The 12,938-nt window shown below is 43.4% G+C and overlaps 1 protein-coding gene across 5 annotated transcripts in view; it reads right to left on the bottom strand.

Annotated features, from left to right (window-relative positions):
* The window catches only part of ABI1 (abl interactor 1), a 77,267-nt gene extending 72,822 nt beyond the window's left edge, over positions 1-4,445 (bottom strand). For 3 of the 5 annotated variants that reach the window (XM_058039219.1, XM_058039210.1, XM_058039228.1), the window contains exon 1: positions 4,194-4,402. In XM_058039219.1, the coding sequence (XP_057895202.1) occupies positions 4,194-4,310 (117 nt within the window). In that variant the 5' untranslated portion in view covers positions 4,311-4,402. Of the gene's footprint in view, positions 1-4,193 lie in introns of all 5 variants that reach the window. The other 2 variants (XM_058039237.1, XM_058039246.1) reach the window with 1 other exon arrangement.
* Positions 4,446-12,938: the final 8,493 nt, after the last annotated feature.

Raw genomic sequence — 12,938 nt, 5'->3', positions numbered from 1 at the left:
TTTTTCTAAACCTGCTAAATCTACCCACTTGAGACTATCAAGATGAGAATTTATACAAGGATGTGAGCTATTTGTTTAGAGATTCCCACAGTCATATTAAAATTATATTTCAGCTTAAAAACAAAAATTACAAATGGATCTTCACAAGTGGTCTAGAAGCTTGAGACTGACAAAAACTATGTACATCTGCATATGCATAAACAAGGTTATAAGGAACACTTGATTTAGACAGCAGGAGAGTTGTAAGCAGTGTTTTATAGCACAGAGAGGCCTCTCTGGGATACACCAGTCAACTGAAGTTGTTCAAAAGGAAGTCATCAGTGGAGTAACACTGCACAAGCTGATTTCCTGTGTCATTCTAATGCTTCATAAGCGAGTTATTGTAAATAACTTCCTTGAAACACCAAAATAACTCAATACAGCTAGAAAAATTACTAGTAGAGCTCTATGGAAGTTATCAGCTGAAGAATCATAACTAGAACTGCAAATGCTTTAACTCCTTGTTTTTTCTGCATTAAGTAGCTTTGATCAAGTTAATACTGTCTAGGACACTAGAACTCCTCACTAGCATCTTCAGCTTTATGCTACAGATTTTCAGATGGCCTTTTGGTTACAAGCACATCAAAAGGACTAGTCCCAGAATATACCTGCAGGCAAAAGGATTTGGAGAAGACAAAAACTATGAGAACTTACAAGCTGAAAATATTTTTTAAAAATTAATACATCTATATATAAGAAAAATTATTCCAGGAGGCAAAAATATGCCTTAAAGATTTAAGGTTCAAAACCCGCTCTTAAAACCATTCAGAGTTTAAGCCTCTGACCTAAAACAGGGATCTAATTTTCTACCTGCTTATTGAAGCTTCCAACCAGAAACATCATGGATTTTAAATACTGTCAGAGATTAAATACACCAATGTACTTATAATGCCCTTTTCCTTCTATTGAAAGCCAAAATCACCACCAAAACATCACAATGTTCTTCAGTTACTATTTCTACATTTGATTTTCTTTTTCTTTACTTTTTTCCATCTCCCTTTTTCTCCCATCCCCATCAAGACTGCCACCACACTGTACTTTGCTTTTAGCACTGCAGGTCTTCCTTAGAAGCTTATGTGCTCTGCTTCACCTGAATTCTTTTCTCTCCCTAGCAAATAAACTTCCTAGATAACTAGAATGCATGATGATCTGGAGGGCAAACTGTGTTACCAGCCAGCAATCTGACATAGTCACAGTGTGCCTTAGCAAGCAACTGCTTCCTGCTTTTCTGAGAGCAGCAGTTTTCAACTGGAGATTCCCAAATGCTGTCATATTTCCTAAATGCTCCAGTAAAAGAACACTTACTCTCCACACAGCTACATCCACCATCAGGCAGGCAAGCTCCAGCCAGGTGAGCTTCTCCCCATTTCTCTCTCTCTCTTTTTTATTTTTTCCCTGAGGAATCTCTAAAGACATTGAATACAAGTTTTCCTCAAGAAATCAGCATCACTGAAATTTTACCAGAATTATTCTCAGCTTTAGTAAGAGAGACAAAACAATATTCCTGTATTTTCAAATAAAATACATACACTACACACACATATATATAGCTTGAATAGAGCAATATTAGGGGTCAGAAATTATTTCCTGCTTAAGTCAGTGAAGAATATAAACCAAAACACTGAGAGTATCATTCTGTCTCCTATTACAATCACTATAAATTGTTAGTGCCAGCACTCAGAATAGTCTGACAAACCTGTTTCATCTCAGTGGCACAACTCAGAGTGGGTAACAGCACATGGTAATTTTTACCACTATGGAGCACTTTGTTTTTTTCCACAGAAGAAAAGAAACCCCTCCAAATTCAAAGTGGCTAAACTGAACCAGCTACATGCTACCAGCTAAGTTACAATATCTAGCTACTAGTGAAGTATTTTAACATTCACTTCATGGCCAGGTTCTCTATTGTGGTCTGTCTTTTTTATAAAATACCCAATTACATTAAACACAAAGACTTTGTATTGTATGTTTGTTAAGCCTCTTCCTTTCCTTTCCTCCCTTCCCACCCCACCATACTCATACACCCAAATCTCATAACCCAGTGCCCTGTGTCATATTGCCTAATCCAGCAGTGGCCCCACCACATGCACTGGCAGTATAATCTGTTCAGCAGTCCAACTGGACAGCAGATGGCTTTGCATCAAGTGCTGATTAAAAAACCACCTCCATCAAACACTTTAAAAAATACATAGCTTTTATCAATACATTTATTATTTTTACTGAACAAATGTACAATACATGTAAAATACAAGCGAGGTACATACATTTTTCAAAGCTACTGTACAAGACTGCATTAGGAATTTTAGAATTCCAGCTTCCTTTCAAAAGGGGTAAACACAGCTGTGCAAAGATAAAACAGACCCCACCAATCCCACATCCAGCTGACCTTGATACTTGAGGTGAAAATGAGCTACCAAATTAAAAAAAAAACAAAAAAGGAAAAGCAACCCCAAATGACCGGATGGGAATTTGCTCAAGTGTTGCGTTTATTTGGTTTGTTTGATGAAAGTAAGAAAAGACAAGTTTCATGACTCTGAAGAAAATTATGTGACTGAAAATTCTCTGCACCTTTCTGACACAGGGAAAAGTCAGGAGCAGGAGACACGTCAAAACTTGTGCTGCAATTACCATACTCATGTATTTGTCATATTTCCCATGAGTAAAACCAAATGAACCTCGCCTCTTAGAAGCATTTATATCAGCAGCTTTCTCTGGGTGGAGCAAACAACTCGGAAGCATAAATAGACATTAACTCATACTACCTCATATACCACAAAAAAAATCAAAACTTGAAAATATGGCTTCTTAGAGCAGTTTTAATTCAAATATCTCATTTTAAAAAATCACTTCGTATTATTAAAGATGTGCTTCCATATTTGCTGCTCCATTACTAAAAACAGTATGCTAGCTTACCAGCAATGATGGATACCGAAGATGTTAGTAACCTGTATTAAATACTTATCACAGGTAATCTAGTATTAGATTCAACAAGTTCACTCTACGAGCTATCTAGTAAATAAAGTTTATTTGCCTTTCCCCTTCAAATTTTTTATGGGAAAAAAAAAAAAAAAAAAAAAAAAAAAAAGAAGCTGAGTTTCAGCATCTCTGGATGGTTCTGTATCCAGATCAGCATGACTAAAGACCGAGACTTAGAGTCACGTGATGTAAATCCTGAAAAAATAATAATAGCAAATTGTGCTTAAAGTAGCTTCACAAAAGCAGACTTAAAAGAAGGCCAAGAAGCACTGGCAATCTATGGGATGGAAAAAAAATCCACACGGACCGGTGTAGAGACGCTACAACCACTGGAGCCTCTTCCCGCATGAGAGACGCGGTCTGCAATCCCTGTTGTAGGGTGTCGGAGCCGGGCAGGCTGCGAGAGGCACAGATTGCCATTTTGAAACGCCGCCTCACGCCCGCACGGCGCTGCCAGCCCACGGGCAGCCTCCTGCCCCCACACGCCGCTCACGGCAGCGCTGCGGACCCGCAGCGCCGCGGCTCCCCCGGCCCCGCCGGGACCCGCTCGCCGAGGAGGACCCGGCGCGGGTCCCCGAGCTCCGTGATGTCACCCGGGTGCGAGGCCCCTTCCGCTCCCCGGCCGCTGCGGCGGCGGCCCCGGCGGAGCGCGGTGCGGGGCCGCCCGGCACCCGCGCCCCACGTGCGGCGCATCCGCCCCGGCCACCGCCACCGACCGCCGCCCCGAGGCCCGTCCGCGGCCCCCGGAGAGAGCCCCGCCGCCGGGAAGCCGTGGGGAAACCCGGGATACCGGCTCGGAGCCGGCCGCACGGAGAGGCTCGGGGGCCCCCGCGCCTCCCTCACACCCACCCCAGCCCTGGGAGGTCTCCGGGATGTGACTCATGATAAATAAATACAGAGGAGGGGGGAGGAAAAAAAAAGGAAAAAAAAAAAAAAAGACACACCCTCGGAGCCGGACTGACATAATAACCCCCTCCCTTCCCCTCTGGAGCGGGGGAAGGGAAGCCTGGCCGTTCAGCTGGGAAAGTTGAAAGAAAAGGCAAACCCGAGGGACCGGCTGCGGGGCGGGAGCCGCAGCGAGGGCAGCCAGGCGTCGCTGCCCCTCGGGCGGCTCCGGCCCCGCCGCCGCACCGGAGAGCCCAGCCCCGCCGCCGGTGCGCTGCCCCGCCGCCCCTCACCTGGATGTAGTTGTTTTCGCAGTAGTCGGCGACTCGAGTGAGGTTTTGGTAGCTCTCGAGCAGAGCCCGCTTGCCAGAAGGGATTTCCTCCTCTAGCAACATCTGCAACTCTGCCATTTTCCACCCCTCCGCATCGCTTCCTCTTGCATTAAAGAGACAGCGGCAGCGCCGGGCTCGCAACCCGCCTGGTATTGTGGGATTCCTCCTCGCCTCGCTTTCGTGAACGCTCGCTTTCCCCACCCATCCTTCCCCTCCGAGGGGAGGGGAAAAAAACGAAAAAAAAAAAAAAACAAACCAAGAAAAAAGAGGAAAAGCCCGCCCTCGCTGCGCGAAGGCAGCCGGGAGTTGTAGGCAGGGCCGGCCGCATGCGCGGGGCGGCCGCCGCTCATGGGCACCGCCCGCGGGCCGGAGGGACGCGGTGGGCCCGGAATGCTCAGGCCTGGCCGGCTCCTGTGGCGGGACCGCCGGACCGTCCTGCTGGGAGCCCAGAGACGAGGGGAGACAGTGATGTCCATCCCCCGCCCCGCTCAGAAAAGCCCCAGCCCCACAGTGCTGCCCGGAGGCAGCGCCTCTGCAGTAGAGGCCAAAAGGGGCTGGGAGGAAAGCGCTGCTCTGGTTATCTGCCGTCTGGCAGGCTAAAATTTTGGAAGATCGCAGAATCAATTAGGTTGGAAAAGGTCTCTGAAATCATCGAGTCCAACCCATGACTGAGCACCACCATGTCAACTAGACCACAGCCCTAAATGTAATGGCCAGTATTTCCTTAAACACCTCCAGGGACAGTGACTCCACTACCTCCCTGGGCAGACCATTCCAAAGACAACAAAAGACTGATGTTAGAATGATCATGGCTTGGGGCAACTTCCCTTCCAGGGAATTATCCCCTGAGGGGCAGGGAGAAATACTGAATCCAAACTGTGTAGATCTTAGTCAAGGCCTGTGCAGTATAACTACTAACAGTTAGTGACTGCCTGGATTTAGGTTCATAAGAAGAGTTCAAACACTTGTCTGAGATAAATACAGTATTCCTGCCACTCATTTACCTCAGTTGTTAATCATTGTTCAGGCTTTCCTCTGGCTGTTAGCACAGGTATGGAAGACAAAGGTCTGGTGATTACTTAGTACAATCTCTCCTGCATGTGTTTTTTGGAAGCAAAATCTTGATTTTGCAATCATGCCAGAAGAGAAGCCAGTAACAGCAGGTGACTGCTCTGCTGAGATGTCTGTGCCTGCTCTTGCAATGAGTAACAGGCCCAGAAAAAGTCATCTCCAAGGCTCTGCTGTTTGTGGCATGTGCTGTGTGTCTGCAGTCACAAACACAAACGCAGTTAGTCCTTGCATTTTAGTAGTTGTCCTAGAGAAAGCCACATAGTGGCTAAAATTCAGCATGTCTTAGAAAAAAACTGTCTCAAGCTCACATTATAGTAAGAGAAGACTTGTTCATCTCTATAATCATGTGACATTTTGTTCTCTGTAGTTCTCTGTAGTCTATCTCCTGTTTGCAGTACTGTTCTGGTCAGGATGCTTTGGTGTACTTGTTGCGTTCTCTAAAACAAGGTGGAGAGGGAAAAAAATAGATCTCCCTTCACCTTTGTGCTCAGCAAAGTCCAGCATCTCAGTCCAGATCTGTAGAAGCAAGGATGAAAGGTGAGGAGCCTGGAAAGGACCAGTGGGCCTGGGAAATTCTTTGCAGCTGGAGTTACAAAAAACACCCCCTGTCTGGGAACAGCCAGACAGGTACCAAGAGAAGTATTTGAGAGCTCTTTGAGGAGCAGAAGGAGCTGGTACGTTTGCAGCACTTGCTGTGGGATAGAAATGCATCTACATTGCTATCTTCTGATGGTTAATTTACTTGGCAGCTTAGCAAAATTATTTCCAAAGGGGTTTTAATAACTCTCTTTAGGGCAGCTTGTAATGTCCAATAAAACACTTTATTTTGGATTCCTTTCAATGTAAAATAATTCCATTTGTTTGTATTGAGATATTGGTGAGCTTTAAATGTGTCCCAAGGCAAGTGTGACCAGAAGCCCTGATGCCTCAGGTTTTAGCTTTTCTATTTTTCAGATTCTGTACTGCTTTAGTGTGTAGTTCTGAGCTTCATATTAGGGAATAGTAAGCTCTCTTCACAGAGTAAGGAGACAAAGCAATTTCATCTCTAGCTGGCAACCAAGCTAGAGAAGGACAAACGATCCAAATTTCAGGCCCAAGAACATAAACAATGTGGACTGAAGAGAGAAAAACAAGAAGGATGGGGCTTCATAAGCTAAAGTTATAACTGGACAATTAACTCCAATATGCAAATGGACCAGAACTTACAAAAGTGAGAGACCCTGTGACTGGTTGTCCATTTTGTGACCATTTTGGGTTCATCTTGGGGTGTAGCCCTGGCTGGGCTCTTGTACTGCCCAAGGTGTATCCATTGAGGCCTTCTAATAAATACCTACTTTATTCTTTACCTCTGTCTAGCTTCTGTTCTAGGTCAGCCTTACAAGGCATCACCCCTCTTGGGCGCTGGCTTCTCCTTGTTTCCAGTACTGACTTCTTGTTTCCAGCTGTATATTAATACAAAGACAAATTCGATTTCTCTATTCATTTTGGCTGCAAATTGCTTAACACCCATTGGTTGAATGAGTCTGTAATTGCCTACAGATCACAGACTGGCTTCGTGGAAGCTGTTAACATCCTCAAATGTAGCGCAATTGTTGTTGACTCTTCTTAAAATGTTACAGCTGCCCCTGTAAAAGAAATTACAAATGTGCGGGGCCTTACCCATTGACTTTTTTCAGTATGAGAAGAATGAGTGGCGCGTGTTTTGCTAAATGTCTTGTGTTTCACTTGGTGAGCAGGCTTGTCCTGCAAGGCCATGGCAGGACACTGCTGGGCAGGCACTGGGGGCTGCGCGGGGATGCATCCACCTCACACAGCGGAGCAGCGGCTCCAGGAGGGCTTGCAGCCCCGTGCCCTGCGCAGCCTGAAAGGCCTTGCGCAAACCCCACCAAGTGTATTCAAAATGTTCTCACAACGCAACACCTCGGAGGAGCACATCAAAGGTCGCCACCTTGTGACAGCTGCGTTGAGGCTCTTCTGCAGCTGCCGTGGCACGGCCAGGCCTTGTCCCCATGCCCGCGGGTCAGACTCGGGGTAGATAAACAGCAAAACCAGGGCCACTCCTGCAGGACCTGTCATCTGGGTGCCATACAACCATGGCAGTGCTGCTGTGAGGGCCACACAGTGTAAGGTGTACTGGGAATTGTGGTGTGGATACGGCCAGCTGATGGGACCAGCAGGTCTTATTAGCTTTTGCCCCATGTTAGCCCTCCTTCTTTCTAAATAACTCTCTGCAGGGTCCCTTGAGTGTCTTTGTGTCTGAGGCTCTTGGATGTGCATTGACTCAGGTGCGAAAGATCGAAGCTGGCTCCATGAGTCTGCATGGTGTGTACACCGAGTGATTGTAAAGCACCTGAAAGAGTGCAAATCTAGCAGAACCAGCGCTGAGCCACAATCAATAAACCTCGGGCTTGAGCTGACGTTTGCTGAAGATAGTAGTGTGTATCTAAACTGCATTCACTGGGGTTTCTTTTTAGAAACTGTTTTATTTTGTTGTTCTTTTCATTTTGGTTTATTTTGTTGGGTTTGGGCTTTTTTGCTCTGTCACACTTTCTCATTGCACCAGCAATAAACTGCTAATTAGAAAAAAAAAAATTACCTAACTTACACAAGATACTTCAAGTGTGCAAAAGAGCTGGGAATTAAAATTTTCCTAGCTTGGGCTGCTGGACTGGCAGAGGAAAATGTGTAATTATGTCCATCAATCTCCACCTAAACAATCACCCAAATGAGATCCTATCCGAGTAAAATGTGCTTATATATCTCTCCATGTCTCAACTTTACATCTGAGATTTTCTCCTCCTCGGTGGGGCATGAGATCTCCACTGAGATTGTCCTCATGCCAGGGGCAATCCTGTCTTTGTAGGACAACAGGCCATTTTTGGCTGGGAAAGAGAAATGTGACTATATTCTAAGTGCTGTTTAGAACAGCAGCAAAGTAGCAGTATCACAGCAACTTCTCCTGCACTGTAATTTGTGTAGCTCTGTAACTGTCTGTTCCTTTTCCTTGGCCATAGATTGGTATGTGTCTTTGTTTTTCCCTTGGGAACGAACAGTACTTGCTTCAGTAGTGTTGATTGGAAAATAACCCTTTATTTTTTGTTGGACCATTTCTCAGCTGGATTGATTCCTGTTTCAGTTGTTTAGCTACACAAGCATTTCTGACAGTGCAGTGGAAAGGGAGATGAGGGATCTGAGGGGGCAGCTGGAAGCACAGAGGACACAGGGCTGTTCAGATCAGCCACATCAACTCTGCTGCCAAATGCCAAGTCTCATTTTCTTGTAAGAAAATTTTTGTTGATTGCAATGATAGTTACACAAGTATGGCTGTACTAGGACGAGGCTTTGTGAATACTTATTACTCCTAACAGGTTTTTTTTCTTGGTACCAAAATTTGCTTTTTCAGTATTTCCTCTACCTGTTTAATAGCTGCCCAAGAAGGTGCATAGCAGCATTGAGTTCCTTTCCTTTGCTTTAGCCCAGAACCTTATTTAAGAACCAGAATAACGACCCATATTGATATTTCGGTTGTCCTCACGGATTGTTTGAGTATTGCAGAGATGAATGGGGCTGTTCCTGCATTTTTGGGACAATTTGCCATGCACTCTGCACTCTTTTGGTCACCTCCATGTGCCCTTTTTCCCAATTAATATTTTTAATGTTTTCATCAAAACTGTTAACAGCTGGTGATGCTGTCTCCTGGCTTTCCAGGGGAGCAGGGGTGTTTGGAGCAGGACTGCATCCCTGAGCTGGTCAGAGACCCCAGCACAGCCCCCGGGCAGTTGCTAGGCAGCCACGAGCTCTGTGCAGCACAGCCAGGCATTGCTAGGCAGCCTGAGCTGCTGGGGAGCACAGAAGTAATAAGATTCAAAATTGCAGCTTCAAGAATGCACAAGATAAGAGTGGCAAAAAAGAAATAGTCTTACTGTATTTTGACATGACCTTTCTCCTCTAATATATTTTCACTTGCAGAATTTGCCTTCTGTCTCAACCTTATTTTTCATAAAACTCTCTCCTCTTCATCCCTCCTGCATGCTTATCTTTGCTCCTCAGCAGTACTCTGGTGTCAGCAATTCTCCTTTTCCGTCACCTCTGCTACACTTTTCTCCATCCATCATCTCAGTGGTTCTCCTCCTGTGTTCTACTGGATCCCTTGTTCCTTTGGCCTCTTTAATTTTGCTTTTTACTCGTGCATATTTGTCAGCTCAGCCTTTGGCCATCACGTTGTCTCCTGATGTTTCCTTTCCACTTCCACTGCGTCAAGGAATTCCTCTCCTGTTTTCCATTCCCAGCTCCCAGTCCAGGTCCCTTCTGCTTCTGTCACTTCCAGCTGCCCATCACAAGGTAGGCTTATCTTCTTAATCCCTAGACTAGACCCTGGTGGTATAGGCAGAAACATGCAGAACCTCAGACAGCCCATTTCCTTCTCCTAGACCTACCTGGAAGATGGTTATTGTGTGACAAATGCTAAGATGACTTGCTTCTTACACCACTAACAAATGGAGCTAAACTGGTTTGTTATAAGAACATTTTGTGGAAGGACTGACTTTAGAGCAGCCACTCAAAGCAGGAGGTGGGCTTCTGGCAGTAATCCTTTTTATTAGCATTTTTTTTCATTCTTTTATTTTATAGCTTCAGAAAGGTAATTTAAATATGAAAAGAGCCATCTTATTGCAAGGGGTAGGCATGGAGTGAAAGTCAGCTTTTTAAATAGACCCATGCAGGTTTGGCATACTCATTAGAGGGTAGGTTAGGATTTTCTGAGCTAATAGCTGTTTGTTGGAGGATGGCAATCCTTTAAAATGGAAGAATTTCTTTGATATGTACATACGAAATAAAAATTTTCCTGGGAAAGGTTTTTCACCCTACATGGAGCTTCTGGTCAAAAGCAGACAGACACCTTGCCCAGGAAAAAGTAATATTTGCATAATTAGCAGAGAAAGGAAATATAACAGAGCCAAAGACAAGTCTCCTGTGACTCTGAGTTGAAAGCAGCACCATTTCTGTTCTGTTTTGCACTGCTTGATAAAGACTATGAGGATAGCACAACCAAGAATGTTCCTGGGAGAATGCATATAGAGCCAGGCTTAATGAGACTCACAGGCTCAGACATGGTTTGCAGAGCTGTAACTGCTTCCTTGAGAAGCAGAGCCTAAGATGGCTTTGAAAATTCATGCAACATTGCAAACAATGCCTCGAGACCACTGCCTAGTGCTGAACACAGGGTTAATAAGCTCTTCTGGGCTACATTACCACACACAGAACTGAAGTGTCTCTGGTGTTCCTTGGAGCAGCTCCACTGTGTTTTTCTCTTCTCCATCAGTTCCCAGTCTCCTATGATCCCAGATAATTGAGTGGATTGTACTGTGCTATCACCTAATTTATCCACACCTCAGAATTGATTACTTTACACTCCTGGCTATGCCTAACTTACCATATATATTCCCAGACTAATTTATTTCTTATCTTCAGTACTTAAGTTTCTGTGTTTGGTACAGTGGATGAATAAAAACCAGAAAACAGTAAACATCTGTCTTTCAGAGCTAACATTTGAGCTATCTCTGTGGATTTTTTCTTAACAATTAAAATTATAAAAAAAGGAAATTAAAGGCTTATCAAAATGTGCTTAGCATAATGCAAAGCTTTAAAAGAATATATTATTGTGAAGATAATCTAATTGCACAATTGCAATTTTTCATTCTATTTGAGGAAATCTGAGCATGGATAGGAATTACTTTTATGTTCTTTCTATTTAAAAGATTGGTGTTTTTCTAAGCGCCACCGTTTTTTTGATGCAGATTAAAAGCATTCGTATTCTGTACTGATTAATTGGTGTGCCTCTTTTGCATTTAAATATATACTTCATTGAATTGCAGTTTTCCATCACAAAGCAGAAAAGAAAAAATAATTAAATGATAACATCATGCTACTACAGAAGGAGCACTATTTCCCCAATAAAAATAAATATTTGACAGCAATTTTGCAGTGATAGTATTACCAAGCACAGTATTTGGATGGCAAAATAAGGGACAACATAATAGGGTTTTTTTCAGCAAGTGAAAACACATTACAGTTCTTGGGTCTGTTCCAGCTCCCAGTGAAACAGTAAAGCTTCAACTGGAAGCAATGCTGAGTCTGTAGGGTTGAGTGGTGTTTGAAAAAGACCATCTTCCATAGCACTGAAGGCAAAAGGGATTCGACTGGATGCACAGCAACCTTCAGGTGCAGTTGTATACTAGAAAATCACTTCCACACTAAGATAACATTGACATCCTCCTTGGTATTGTCCCAGTCAGAGCTCAAACACAGACTGGAGGATAAAAAGTCATTACACGTAGACTGAGGCTATTCTCTGTTGGGAACATTTAAAAATAAATCAGGCCACCTAGTGCATTCCAAAAAATTTTAAAGGATAAGCTTTGGCTATTCAAAAACAAAAAAACAAATTGGGGGGGGGGGTGTTCCTGCTACTTTTCATTACATAACTGGAATAATCTCTTGTGCCTCTGAGACTGATTGCATCTCAAACTTAGTTTAAATATTAATCAATCTCAGCAACCACTTCTTGTTTCCTGTAGAATAATGTGGTAAAAATTGTCCTTTAATTACCAGTAATGAAAGTTACCTGCAGTGAAAGTGAATATATGCCACTGGAAAATGACTTGGTTCAGAAGACAGCAAATGCAAATACGAACAATCTTAATGATGCATAGGCACAATTAGAAGTGAATATGTAAATTACTGATGACAGCTTCCTGCTGTGCTCAGCTATTTGCTGTCACCATTAGCTATGAATGTTTTAATTTATGTGGTCATAACCATAATAACTCCACAGTATCTTTCTGGCCAGTGTGTTTGCTAAAGGGCTGGGGACTTTTTAAACAACGTCATTTAATAAATACCTACTTACTCAGTATTAAAAATATTTCTAACATTCTTTAAAATAATTCTGAATGTGAGGTGGATAATTATGTGTGCCACCACTTCCCTTTAAATGTCTAACTCTTCATTCTGTATCTGACATGTTTGTACTTCTCAAAATTTCTTCAGTATGGAAGGTAGAGCCTATCTATGTTTTTACATCAATTGAAAGATGTCTCACAACTAGATATCTTTTCTTACATGCTAAGAAAAAAAAAAAGACTCATGCTGTTCTGACTGAAAAGGAGATCAAGATGTCGTTTTGCATAGAAGATATATTATAGAACCCTCACTGTACTGTGTGTGAAATTTGCAGTTGTTTCCCCTTGTAATGCTTTGCTTTTAGTTGCTTATACCTTTCCCAGACTTAATTTAGCCCAAGTAGCACATATTTCTATTTCAGACTTGATTTTTCCCATCCAAGGAGTTTGTGAGACAGGAAAAAGAAGAAATGCTTTCTGTAGCATCATTACAAATATTTCAGCCAAGAGGTTACACCCCCAGGAGCTCTGTTTTGAATGAGAAAGGTAGTTAGCAGAAGGTGGTTTCAGGGTCATACCTCCTGCTCTTCCTGAAAAACCTGACAACATTTGGTGAATTCCTAAAATTTTAAAACTAATATATTTGCATACTCTCAATAGAGTTTATAAGAGCTAGAATTTATCCACGGAGGAACTGGGCTGTACTGATAATGTTCCACTGTGCACTGCAAGGGTC

The sequence above is a fragment of the Melospiza georgiana genome, chromosome 1 (assembly GCF_028018845.1).
Source record: "Melospiza georgiana isolate bMelGeo1 chromosome 1, bMelGeo1.pri, whole genome shotgun sequence".
In the NCBI taxonomy this organism is placed as follows: Eukaryota; Metazoa; Chordata; class Aves; order Passeriformes; family Passerellidae; genus Melospiza; species Melospiza georgiana.
The sequence above is the reverse complement of the archived record's forward strand: the minus strand, read 5'-3'. Positions and strand labels throughout refer to the sequence as shown.